The 13,575-nt window shown below is 40.2% G+C and overlaps 1 protein-coding gene across 2 annotated transcripts in view; it reads left to right on the forward strand.

Annotated features, from left to right (window-relative positions):
* CSMD1 (CUB and Sushi multiple domains 1) overlaps positions 1–13,575 on the forward strand; it is a 1,835,848-nt gene that overhangs the window by 1,173,032 nt on the left and 649,241 nt on the right. For both annotated transcript variants that reach the window (XM_044760557.2, XM_070499942.1), the window contains one exon: positions 8,924–9,001. In XM_044760557.2, the coding sequence (XP_044616492.1) occupies positions 8,924–9,001 (78 nt within the window). The remainder of the gene's footprint in view (positions 1–8,923; positions 9,002–13,575) is intronic.

Consider the following 13,575-nt stretch of genomic DNA (forward strand, 5'->3'; position numbering starts at 1 on the left):
AAAAAAGTAGGAATACCTGAATATGGATCAGCTTAAAGGGAGCTGCTGGCAAAATAACCTAGCAAAGACAAGACAAGAATTATTTCTAGATTAAAAACATGTATTGTAATAACACTTAAACTCCCCATAAAATAATGTATAGACCACGAGGCAGTAGTAAGATTTGTCTCAAAGAATAAATGAATAAGTGCATTCATTAATTTAAATGAAAACAAAAATGAGATAGCATTTTTTAACTACCAAGTCAGTAAGATTTTTCTTGTATATGCTCAAACTCCATGTTGACAAAAGGTGCTATTGTTAAGATATTCTTAAATACAACCGCTAAGGTGAACTGGTACAGCTTTTCTAAAAACCAGTTTAGACTTTTAGATTAAAGGCTTTGACCAAAGAATCCTAATTTTAGCAGTTTATTCCATGAAACTGATCAGAGTTTGATAATGTGGTCAAAAGGTGTTTGTGTTATATACAGTTGCAAGAAGTAAGCAAAAAGCCAATGTCTAATAGTAGAGGAATTAAATACTTTATGATTTGTTCATACAACATAATAATATATTATTTGTTTTTAAAATATATTTATGATTTTAATCCATTAAAAGTATTTTTTAATATTTAATGGCCTCCATAAATCAGATTTTAAAAGTAAGCTATGTAATGACAAGGAAAAATGCTGAAAACAGAATAAAAATGTATTTACAGTTTTCTTTTTATTCTGTAAATACCGCATGTGTGTCTCTACCTCTATCTCCCTATTCGCTTATATATACAATGCTCATAGAGCTGGAAATAAAAACCTAAAAAATGATAACATTGGTCATTTCTAGGTGATGTGATTTTTCAGGCAGTTACTTTTGTTTCTTCTTGATAATTTTTAGGTTTTCCCAAATTTTCTGCAATGTCCATCTGCTGCTACAATCACAAATAAAAGTGTTCTGTAGACCAGGACAACACAATCAGTACTATGTGACTCAGTGCATATCTTTTGTTATGGCAGGATTAGTACCAATAGATGTTTAAACCATATTTAAGCAACTAACAGACAAGTTCATTAAAAGATTTCTTAGATGATTGTTTAAAGAGCCAATTAATCAAATTCTGATTTTGAAAAATTTAGTATTATGAGAAGACATGATTACTAGTATATAATTATTTAAGTATAATGCAATAAACTTTTTATAAAGAGAAAATTTTAAAATTTAAAGTGTGATCAAAATTAGTGGTATAATCTATAAAGGAGACAGCATTGCCTCATGGTGAAACAGGCAGATTCCAGAATTGGACTTTGCCAGCTCTCATAATGGCTCTACCACTTCAAGCTGCGTAACTTGGAATAAATTATTTAACTTCTCCGTAACTCACTATTTTTCTGTAAATGATTGTAATAATAGCATAAATCTTATAACATTGTGGTAGAATTAAATAGGATGTATATAAAGCACTTTGCATCGTGTCAAGTGCATAGTAATTTTTAAAATTATTACTCATTAATAATAATATATTTTATTAGATGATCACATACTTCTATTGGATATGTGGCCAATGGAGTGACAAGGAAAGTTTAAATATGCGGCAGAACATAGTAAAGCATCACATGATGACATTCAGGCTTGTGAACAAGGAGAAGCCAGTGACTTAGGAGGGCAACCAGCAGTGTGGGGTTCTGGAAGCGGAGGGCAGACGGTGTGTGGAGGAGCTAAGTGTATCACAGCTGAAGAGGAGCCTGCAGAACCAGCCAGAAGACCGACAACAGGGAAGACACAGCTGACCTTGCTGAAGGCTGTCTTCAGATTCACGAGAGACTGAGAAGCTACACAAATACAACAGTGGGTTGGAGGAGTTTCCCCTCCTTGTCCCTCTTCTCCTAGGAGAAAAGGGACAGTGGCAGCTGTGGGGGAGTGTGGACATGACAGGGCTCTGTCCGTCTGCTTGTTTGCATGCCGGCTGCTTTCTTGTTGGCTTGGTCTTGGTTTATAGAGATGTGAAGTGAAACAGCGTGTTTGTGTAATAATGGGATTGATCAAGCAGGAAAGAAAAAAGTGATTATGCAGAAGGTGGAAAATATGATGACACCCTGTTTTCGAGGTGATGAGCTCTAGTGCAAACACAGTTGCTGACAAGGAAACGGCTCCATCATCTGTGGGAACAGCCACGATAAGAGCACGTGATTCGACCGACTTCTACTAGCATCAGCATGAAACTTACACTAAGAATTGTTAACAGAAAATAGGAAATTGGGTCAACACTTAGATATTTAATGACTGTTTATTGTTGTTATTCTTATTTAATGGTTGTTTAACTACAGAGACACTTTGATATGTAGTTTAAAAATTTCTTAAATGTGCGTTAAAAATGTAAAGTGATCTGAATTTTGGTGACTCTTCTGCGATATAAACACGTAAAATCTAATGAAGAAATGTTAAACAGTTTGGGGAAGTTCTATGTAATTGGATCTATTAAGGAAGCATTGGAATATTTTGAAACCATTCCTAAAAGATTATGGTGTAAATGCTCCTAGGAAAAAAAAGTGAGCTTTACAGTAGGTGAAAGAATGAAAAACCCTGGAATTCTTCAAGATGTATGATTTTCAAAACATTTATTTTTCTCTTCAAAATGAGAAAGATTGATAAAACTCTCTGAGATACTGTAAAAGAAGTTTAGGGGTTGTTTCCCCAATAATAAAGGAAAACAGAAAATATCCCAAACGACACATAAACCAAAATATTTTTTTCTGAAGAATGCCATTTTCTCTCAATTCAAGAATAAATTAACATAAATACTGGAATTTTAAATAAATCATATTTACTAAGGTGATACTATAAAAAGACAATGTAAATATAAAAGATTTCAATAACTTACAGAATGTAATTGCTTACTTATCAAATCTAATGGAAAGCTATTGATTAAATAATTGTAAGAAAATTAAGTTAGAGAAGATTTATGACAATAATAAAGCTCAGTAGATTCATTTATATATATTATATACTTAAATAGTTTATACATCTTATATTTATAGTGAGTGAGCCCTTGCAAGTCGAAGGATTTCCTAGGATTTCACTATTATTGCCATCACTAAGTGTGAATCTTTGGTGTACTGCTTAGATGGGAATTTTTTAGCCTGGAGAGGCATTAGTAAGATTATGATAATCCTCCAAGTCAATAATAAGTCCAATAAACACAGTTTATATTTTGAATTCCAAAGCCCGAATCCTTCAGTTTTGTCATAATTGGTGTACATATGGTCCAACAATTTCATCTGTGGTTTCTCAATGACTTCTGACCCTTTATTTACTAAATCAAGTTTGTTTGAAACAATTTTGCATGTTATTTATTACCTTGGAATTTCCTTAGCTCCCCATTATAGGTAAAGCATTGTTTTAGACGCTGAGTCCTCTCCTCTGGTACAGGAAGTTCTGGGGAATCAGGAGCAGAAGATCCGAGTTGGTTTCCTAGGAGGTCTGATGAGCAGGGGGACCTCAGAGAGGTCTGATGTCTTGCTGCCGAGGGCCGGGCAGAGAACCCGGGAGGGATCCAGGACTGAGCTCGAATAGGGGCCAATCGTGGCCATTGAAGGAGCAGGACATTCTCCATGCAAAGGAGAGAGAAAGTAGTTGCATCATGTAGAAACAGTATTATCGATCTGTTACCTCATTGCCTCTTTAAATAATAATGAAAACTGTTGTCATGTCAGTGTAGTGATGCTTCCCTCATGTTTTCAGACTGCCTAAAGAAAGTGGCTTTTAACCTAACCACAGAGACTATAGTGAAAGCAGCTGCTGTAGTGAAAAAAAAAGGAAGAAAAAGTAAAGGAAACAAAATAATGTATCCCTTAGGTATGGTTATTGCTGTGATTTTCAATCTTTTCTACCTTTAATCTGCAAACATTGCCTCCAGAATTTTACACCTTCCTAAATGTCATTATAAGAAAAGGGGGTTGATTTTATCTATTTCAACTTGTTGAATCTGAATTACTGGGAATTATTCAGCCAAGACAGAAGCGTGAGTCTCAAACTCTAATTTTTGCATCTATTGAATGCCCTCTTACCCCCCAAAATAAACTAACGAAGAGAAAGGAAAACAAAGTAAATTTTTTTTAAAAAAACACAACTGGGTAGCTGGGCTCAAAAGGAAAAATGAAGCTTGAAGGCCAGCTCCAGAGTTTCTGATTCTATAGGTCTGAGATTGGACCCAAGAATTCACATTTTTATCAATCACAGAGAGTGATTTTATCACTCATTCCAAGATTTGAGAATGAATGGGCTAAATTTTGATCCGTGGAAAACTACAGGCTGTTGGAAGAGTTTCCCTGGGTGACTGGTCTTTCTGGGGGGGATTCCTGCAGCTCCTCATCTGTCTGCCCCACTCTCTCCCTCCCTGCTGTATCCTTCTTTCTAAGTGGAAATCCCTCTGCCCAGCCCAGGGGGAGCTGGAGGGAGGAGCAGGAGGACTCCGCAGGGGGAAAAGAAAGCCTCATGGGAGGCCATGAGAGAAAGGCCCTTGAGGATGCACAAGTCAACTTCCCTTTCTTTACAACATTGCCAAGAACTAGTGCTGTCCGATAAAAAGATGTAGTAACTTGAAACAAATTAGAAGCTAGTGGAGGGGATAGTCTGCAGCAGTACGGCACCATCTTACTGAAAAAAAAAAAAAAATCCCTGTGGAAATGAGCTTCACTCGGCTACATACACTTGTTTTCAAAATTATGGAATTTATTAGACTCTCAGATCAGTCCTGTGTGTTCAGATACTTTTATCACACCCTGAAGGCTACTCATTTTTTCTTTTTATTTTCTGAGAGCATCGAGTCCTGTTTGTTTTATCTGTTTACTTTGGGTGACATTTGCTTTGAGTTTTATGCTCTTTATTATCTCCCATTGATTCTCCTGTTTGTTATTTATTGTGCATTCATCTCCTCTCTCCTGAGTAACTTCAAGATGAACTAATTTCAGCACAAGAAAGCTGAAAGGATGGGAAACACACATCAAGGCATTTGCCAGTTCCAATTACAGCATTGTTCTGGGGAGATCTGATAGAGGAGATCCATGTGTGGCCAACAGAACTGTGAAGAGTGAGAACAGATTCCAGATCTCACGTTCCCCCTCCTGCATTGTTTATCACTGCAGCTCAGAGATAAGGATGGGAGAGAAGTAAGAAGAACGAGCAGGGAGAAGAAAGACGCCGGGTGCTGCGGGTGTTCTCTGGAAAGCAGTCTCTGGATGGATGTTAGAGTGCAGGATGCTCACTGGGGAGTGTCCTTTGGGGTTGTCACCCGTGGAAGGGGGAGGAGGCAGTGGTAGTCGGAAGCTGAGGTCAGGTTTCATGGAGGTCCAGAACAGCCGAAGTGAGGAACAGGTGCTTGAGCTGAAATAACTCTCAGTGTGGCCTCTTCCAGGCTTGTGTACCCTCACACGGATTACTCCTTGTTGTGGCTGCCCCTGGAAGCTATGACCCTGAGCAAAGTGACTGTACAACTGAGCATCCCCTGAAAGGGGTGGACAGCAAGTGGCTACCCACTGGCCAGTCCTTTCCTGAAGGGGCATCTGCCTGGTGCATCTCCATGTCTACCACGAGTGGGCTGAACATCAGGAGTCCCGTGATCTAGTCGTGGCGCTGGCTGTAATGATCGGTTTGAGCTACATAACCACACTGGGCTGATTTCCTCTTTTCTAATCCACGCTGTTGGGAAGAGCTCTCCAAGTTTATAAACTCCCTTCACACCCTTGTTTCCCCCCTGCGCACCTAGTGAAATACTCAGGAAAAGGATTCATACTCATTTGAAAAGATTTCATCGCCAAGATTTATAGTATTTAAGTGCTATGTCAGGTTATGTGACTAGATTAATGGGGACAGGATTCAAAAATCCAAGGCCAGACCCCTTGGATCATGCAAGAAGGGAATACTTGTATCTCGCTTATCCTACCAAACATGTAGAGTCATCACAAGAAAGAGATCAGGTGAATAAGAACATTTTGAAAAATAATTCAATAGTCTTTTGGGTAGAAATTGTACCAACTTGCCATTATATTGGTGTTATGGTTATGAATTATATCCCAAACAAGGATCAATAGCCACAGCACCTATGTCCAATCACATCTGACACTGCGCTGTACCCCACCACCTGCACCTCGTTCCATTCCATCATCCCTCAAACTGTTGTCTCAGACACGGCACAGGTCCCCACCGTGGGAGTGCTCCTTAATCCTCTTCTACTCAACATCTCACATCTGCTGTCCCAGGAGCCCGCAGAGAGGCCATCCCTCGGTCTCAGCTTGACCACAGGCTCCATCAGAGAAAGCCTCCCCTTATTCTCAGTGCCTTGGCGACCATTTCCCAGACATCCAGATGCCCTTCCACCACAGCTTACCTGTACTGTAGTTGTCAGGCATCTCAGCTCTGGTGAAAGCCACCACCTCGTCGCCCTCCTCACCCAGGCACAGCTTTGTCTCCACCACCCCAGAATCTTCCCAAATGCCAGCCCCTCCCCTTCCTTCCAAAGCAGCTTCCTGTAATTCTCTCCTTGGGGGAGCTTTTCTTCAGTGAAGCCTTAGCCATGGAAAGGAGATGTCAATGCCAACATGAGGGTGAATTGCTTCTTTCCTTGAATTCAACAGCTTGCCTTTTAGGAGGGAGGTGGGAGATGGGAGAGAATCAGCTTTTATCCTATTACTGCAGAAAGAAAAGAAATAAAAGTATCAATATACTCTCCTTTCACTCTAACTTTGTGGCACTCAGATGATTATCATGGCCAGGTCAGGGCTCTTGGCATTTTCAGCTTCCTTCCTTTCCGGTGGTCCACATATCTCAGTCTCTACCCCCCCATGCCTTCCATGCTCAAGCTGGTAGAACACAATGGAAAGGTGTTGGGTTCTGAGTGAGAAGATGTGAATCCACATCCCACATCTTATCCCAATGTACTTTCAACAGTCTGTGAACCTTGCTTTCCTGATACGAGTAAGACTCGGCATAATACCCACCTCAGAAGGTTGTGGGGGGAAGTAAACACCATAGTGTCTTTGAAGATGCTTTCTAAAATATAAGCTATTATACAAATGTCCCTTTGATGAGGTGAGATGAGAAGTGGGATGAGGGATTCTCAGAGGTAGAGCCACTGAGATGTGATACCCAGAGGGCCAGAAAATCCAGTGACCAGAAAGAAGAGAGCATGGAGAGGGAACAAATGTTCAGTAACATCGGTGATGGAAGGACGGTCCCAAAGGGCAATTCTTGGGGCGACTTCTAGTGCAGCCATGGGCATGCAAGTGATACAAAAGCAGTAATAAACACTGCCATGTACTGAGCCTACTGTGTCCAGGGTCCTCTCTTAAAGATGGTACATTTATTATGTCTCAGCCTTATATAACTCTTGTACTCCTGAATTCTGTATCAGCATGCCCAATGTATCAGTGAGGACTCTCCAGAGAATGAGAACCAATAGGATGATATATAGACGTATATATATCATACATTTTTAGATATATCAATTTTTTTGTAAGACTGGCTCTCATAATTACGGAGGCTGAGAAGTCCCAAAATCTTCAGGGTGATTTGGCAAGCTAGAGACCCAGGAGAGCTGACGGTGTAGTTCCAGTTCAAAGGCTGGCAGGCTCATGACCAGGAAGAGTCAATGTTTCAGTCTGAATCTGAAAGCAGGAAAAAAATCCACACCCCAGAATGAAGGCAACCAGGCAGGAAGAATCCTCTCCTACTCAGGAAGGCGTCAGCTTCCTGGTCTCTTCAGGCTTTCAACTGATCAGTAGAAACGCACCCACACTAAGGATGGCAATCTGCTTTACTCAGTCTATGGATTTAAGTGTTAATCTCATCCAAAAATCGCCCTCACGGAAACACACTGAATAATCTTTGACCAAATATCAGGGCACTCTGTAGCCCAGCCCAGTTGACACAGAAAATGAACCATCATAGCCATTTTACAGATAAATCTGAGTTAACAGGCTACATAGCTACCGAATTGTAAGCAAAGATTTGAACCCAGATCTGTAGGCCAGGTCAGGGCTCTTGGCATTTTCAGCTTCCTTCCCTTCCAGTGGTCCTCATGCCTCAGTCTCTACCCTCCACTCCTTCCACACTCAAGCTGGCAGAACGCAACGGAAGTAGCTTTCAGTTGCTCTAGGTCCCGTCTCATGTATGTGAATCAGAAATGTTTAAATTAAAATAGTAATAATGTTAATATTTAAAACAGGAGCGTTTAAATTAAACAAATGCCTCCACACTTTTTTTCCAGAAACAATCAGAAAAAGTGGTACTTCTTAAAATATTGAATGCAGGACCTAAAAAGTCAAGAAACATTTAAATCTGAGAACTGTGACTGTAGAAACCAGATCATATATGTTTTGTTTATATTGCCTATAGGTTATAAGAGCTTTTTTTTTTTTTAACATTTTATCCCCATCATGTGGATCATGCTTTTCCCATACAACCTCTCCAACAATACATATTTTCTAAACTTTGGATGATTAAATGAATATATGAATAAGTGAAATGGCAATTTTCAATTTCATCTAAAATTTTTCATGAACATAGCAAATTTAGAAAACTCTATAGTCAGTACATCTAAGGTGAGAGAGCAATCTGACTGTATGCTTTGGTAAAGTGATAACGATTTATAGAATTTGCCATTGCTGGAGGTAAGCATGTTTGGGCGTAGAATGTAAACTGCATCACATATTATTTTTAGCTTCTGACGCTGCTATTACAAGATAGGATCTTGCTGTTTGATAGCCTTGCGTTAATTATTCACAAGCTCTTATACTTCATTTGCTTTGCATCATTAACCTCTTAGAACATGTCCCATTTTCCAGAGGTTGGTAGGAAAGAAGTTATGACTGGAAATACTGTGAGGATAAGACACTATTTTATGATTTCTCTTTGAGTCTTACCTACTAATGGCTTTATTTTGTTTCTTCCAGTGAAAAAGGCAATTGAGTTGAAGTCAAGAGGAGTCAAGATGCTGCCCAGCAAGGACAGTAGCCATAAAAACTCTGTCTGTAAGTCCTCTTTCTTTCTATATGAGGATTGATATGTCAGTTACAGGGAGCACGAAGGAGAGGAGAGAACGGAGCAGTTCCGGAGAAGTGGTTCTATAAACTGCTTTTCCTGTTTAATCTCTTTCTCCTTTTCTTCTTCCAAAAGTATTTGCTGGGAGAAAGAATATACACTGGCTTCACATTGTTTGGGGACGAATGTCATGTTGATGCTATCTCCTAAACATGTCTCAAATCTGTCTTACTCTTCGCCCTCATTGGTCTCCATCTGAGACTGGACCTTCCAGATTTCTTTGTTAAAAGGTGTTCCACTATTAGGGGTTTGGACTCCAGTTTCTCTCTCCATTCTGGTTTACCTCTCCAGTCTGGTACACCAGATTGATCCTTGGGACATAGAGGTTTGGTCTTGTCATCTTCCCATTAAAATGTTCCTGATCATCCATGGTCTGAAGAATAAAATAGCTTTAGGGCAAGATGTGCATCCTTCCAAGGAAAACAAGAGTGTGAAGACCATGTCTATGTGGGTTCCATATGGATATGCCCAGCACATGGTAGGCACTCAGTCAACAGCCGTTGGATGAGTGAAAATATCCCCTACCAGCTCTGGTGTCTTCTCCTTGGCGCCCCTCATCATTATCTAGCCAAAAGGACCACCTCGCCATTCCTTGCACATGTCATTATGCATCTCTGCTAGAAGTCCCCTTTCTCCCTTCTTTGCCTGCAAAAGCCCTATTTGAGCCTAGAGACTCACCATATGAAGGCTTTCCTGACTCCCCCAGGCACGGTAGGTGTTCCCTCTTTTTGTTCCCCCATGGCTGCATTTTTACCTCTGCTACAGGATTTACTTTGCCATAGTGTCACTATGGGTTTGCCTTTCCACCAAATGCAGATCAGTAGGCTCCGTGGAGATGCCCAAGTGAGTTTATTTCCAGTGTGGTCCTTCCCACACATCCTGCTCTTTTTAAGACTGTCAACCTGTTGGATTTCCTTTTCTATTCATTCCTAGTGACCTCTTCTTGTGCTGTTCTTACTAACCTGCTCTCTTGGTGCTCTTTGCCCTGGTGTTTGGAATCTGTGTATTTTATTTGTTTTCCCATTGCATAGCAGTTGGTGGAGGTGGAAGCTTGGGATGGACATCCGGAGCACCCTTAGTTCAACCAACTCTATTTTTATCTGGATGGTATATTGAGCTACTGCACAGGTTTTATTCATGATAAATATTTCACTAAAACTAGTAAATAAGCAAAAACTAACTATAATAAAAATCTTTAAAAGTCACATTGTAGATTGACCTTCCTCTGCTTCCTCAGTGTGACCATTTTATGGCTTCCTACTGATTGCCCGTGTAACAATAGTCCGTCTCCTCTGTGCAATGACCCTGCCCCATGGCATCTGGAGAGGACAGAGAGGTAGACCCAGAGCCCTAGGGTGTAGGCTTCAGACACAGGGTGTGTCTTAGATCGTCCAGGCTACTATAACAAAATATCATAGACTGCGTGATTTTAATATATTTCTCCTAGTTCTGGAGGCTAGAAAGTCCAAGATCAAGGGTCAGCTGATTCAGTGTCTGGTAAGGAGTTCCTTCCTGACACATGGATAGCCATCTGCCTTCTCATTGTATCTTCATGTGGCAGAAAGAGATCATCTTTCCTCTCTCTTCTTATAAGGGCACTAATCTCATCATGGGGGCTCCACCCTCATGACCTAATCACCTCCCAAAGGCCCCACCTCCTAACACCATTGTCTTAGGGGTTCCGATGTCAATAAATAAATTTTAGGGGGATGCAGACTTCAGTCTATAGCAAGGTGGATTCCCCAAACTCTGACTACAACTCAGGTCCATAGGTCCCACAAAAAATTACTCTGTGAATGTTTTCATTCCACTTTCTGTTTGATAATCATGAGGAGTGTCATTCAATTTAGATTAGACTCAAAAAGGATGGAAGCCAAATGCAGAAAGAAACCAACTGAGGGACAGAGGAGAAAAGAAGAGAGTTTTCAAAAATAAGATGTAATGTTTTGTTATTATTAGCCTTTAATTCAGGATGTTCAATAGTATGGGAGATATGGTACTTATAATAGTTTTGAAATTGATTTTTTATGGTTAAAATCTTGCAGAAATGATCCATTACTGTAGAGCCATGTATCAAGTGAACTCTTACATCAAATCAATATTAGGTCCAATAGAAGATCAATTAGACATCAAACTTATCTGCTGGAATGACATTTAGGCAGAAGGTTTTTTTGTGGGTATCTCTCTCTGTCCTTATCTGAACATGAATTGACAAACACGTAATTAATCATTTGGCATTAGAAAGTGTTCTGTCCTTTCTCCCAGCAGTATTAAACAATTTTTTTTGTTGTCATACATGAGAATTAATCATTAGAGAAAATAAGGAATTGAAGAAACGGTGAGCCTTCTAAGATCAGCAATGCAATAAACAGTAATATGTTATTTATGTGGAAGGTGTGACTGAGAAAACTTTAAGTGCTTCACAGAGAAAAGAACATGGGCTTTGAAGCTAGAGAGACATGGATTCAGTAGCTATAAAAGTATTTATCTCATTCAAACCAAGTTTCATCATTTATAAAATTATGATAGCAATGATTTTTATAGCGTTGTCATGTAGATAAACCAAAGTATTTGTAAATTGCCCATTCCAGTATATGACATAAGGTGGGCATTCTGCAAACCATACCCATTAGGAAATTTCCATATATAAATAGAAGGAAGTAAAGAATCTGAGTAATAGGTCAACCAAGAATTTAAATGGCCCAGGGGTCATACTTTCCGGAGGAGGAGGTAAGATCCAGACCACTGAACTTATTTTCTAAGATCTTAGAAAATCGTCTGGCTAGTCAGTGAAGGTGAGCCCAGAATGCACAGACCTCCTAAAAAGCCATCCAGCCCACATTGTAGCACATGGTGTTAGCCTTTATCTATGAAATGATGGACCCCATTTTCTCATTTAGCTCCTCATTAATTTCTTGCCATCTTTATGACATATGAGATTGCACATAAAAGTAATTTATGTATTTTATACATATAGCTTCTCTTGCTGCATAGATTTTATTTGCTGACATTATTTAATCATTTGCACACAGATTATCTAATGTATTTACATATAGCATTTATATTAAATGCTAGTAGTGCCTTTGGTACTGGCTTCATTCTTTTTCAAGCCATTCAATAGACTTTTTATTGTTAGTGCCTTCCTCTCAATTCTAACACTTAGTGACCCTGTTTACAGCAGAATGGAAATCTGCCTGATATTTGGGACAATACTTTCAGAAGTGAGTGGCCAGGTCCTTCTTTCTAGTCTGTCTTAGTCTGGAAGTTCCACTGAAACCTGTCCATGGGTGACCCTGCTGGTATTTAAAACATTGGTGGCATAGCTTTCAGCATCACAGCAACACGCAGCCACCACAGTGTGACAACTGACAGACGGAGGTGTGGTTCCCTGACGGTAAAGGAACCCTGTGAGAGCACTGAATCTTAACCCCTAGACCCCCAGGGCTGGCTACAGTAAACACTAGTCTCTGTCCTTTCTGCTTTACCCCAAGGGCTGGTTTTCTCTGGAAGATCACAGCCTCTGATATTCTAGAGATTAAGTCCAAGCATACAAGTCACTCTTGCCCAAGTTACACAATTGCCCTGAATCTTGGTTCCTCCATCTGTGGATTTGGGGAAGGGTAGAACAAAATATTCATACAACATGCTTAGCCCCGTGTCTCACAGCCATTGTTGGCGATTGTCCCACATCACTCTCTGTTGACCTCTACTTTAGTATTTTGCATTCTATATCGACGTTTTTGTTGTTGTTTATAGGTCTTTCTCTTTCATGAGGTTCCTCACAGCGGAAGAAATGTGACAGCAATGACCATGTACCTATCTTTTTACTCCAGAATCTAAGACTGTGCCTTCTAGGAAGTGCTCACGCAGTGCTTAGTAATTAAAACCTGACATGAATCGACTACACTAAATGGACTACAACTGTCCTTTTGTGGGTTTGAGTTATGTTCTGCCAGTAGGAAGCCCCAACAGGGTATTGGAAGGAAACACAAATATTAAGTTGGGGTATTTATTCCCCAGTTGCCTCCTGCAAAGTCCCCTCAGGCTGGCTGTGCTCGAAGGTGCAAAGGACAGAGATCACAGCTCTTCTCATAGGGGATGACCCTAGATGACCCACTCCCTCTGGATTTCAGTACTAATTTTTTGCTCTTGTTGCTTCCAGCTTAGGGAGTGATAATAGCTCAGCTCTTACTAAGTCCCAAGTTACCATACTCTTCCTGGTAGCGTCTCTACCTTTACTCTGGTGTAAACAGCTCCTTTGTATGTAATCCTGCTTTACATTCTTCTCCTCCAGAGGGGTGTCTGTTTCCTATTAGGACCCTGTCTAAGATGAGGGCAAGTGCTCCAGGTTTTGGTGAACCACAAAGGGCCAACTCTACCAAAGATACAGAGGTTTTAAAAAAAACAACAAACAGTAGACAAGGCAAGGAATCATGCCTTCTGGCTATGTCAAATCCAAGCTCAGTTAACTCCTCATGTCTGTCCTCTGAGCATCAGGTAGGGG

The sequence above is a fragment of the Equus asinus genome, chromosome 27, assembly GCF_041296235.1.
Source record: "Equus asinus isolate D_3611 breed Donkey chromosome 27, EquAss-T2T_v2, whole genome shotgun sequence".
Classification (NCBI taxonomy): domain Eukaryota; kingdom Metazoa; phylum Chordata; class Mammalia; order Perissodactyla; family Equidae; genus Equus; species Equus asinus.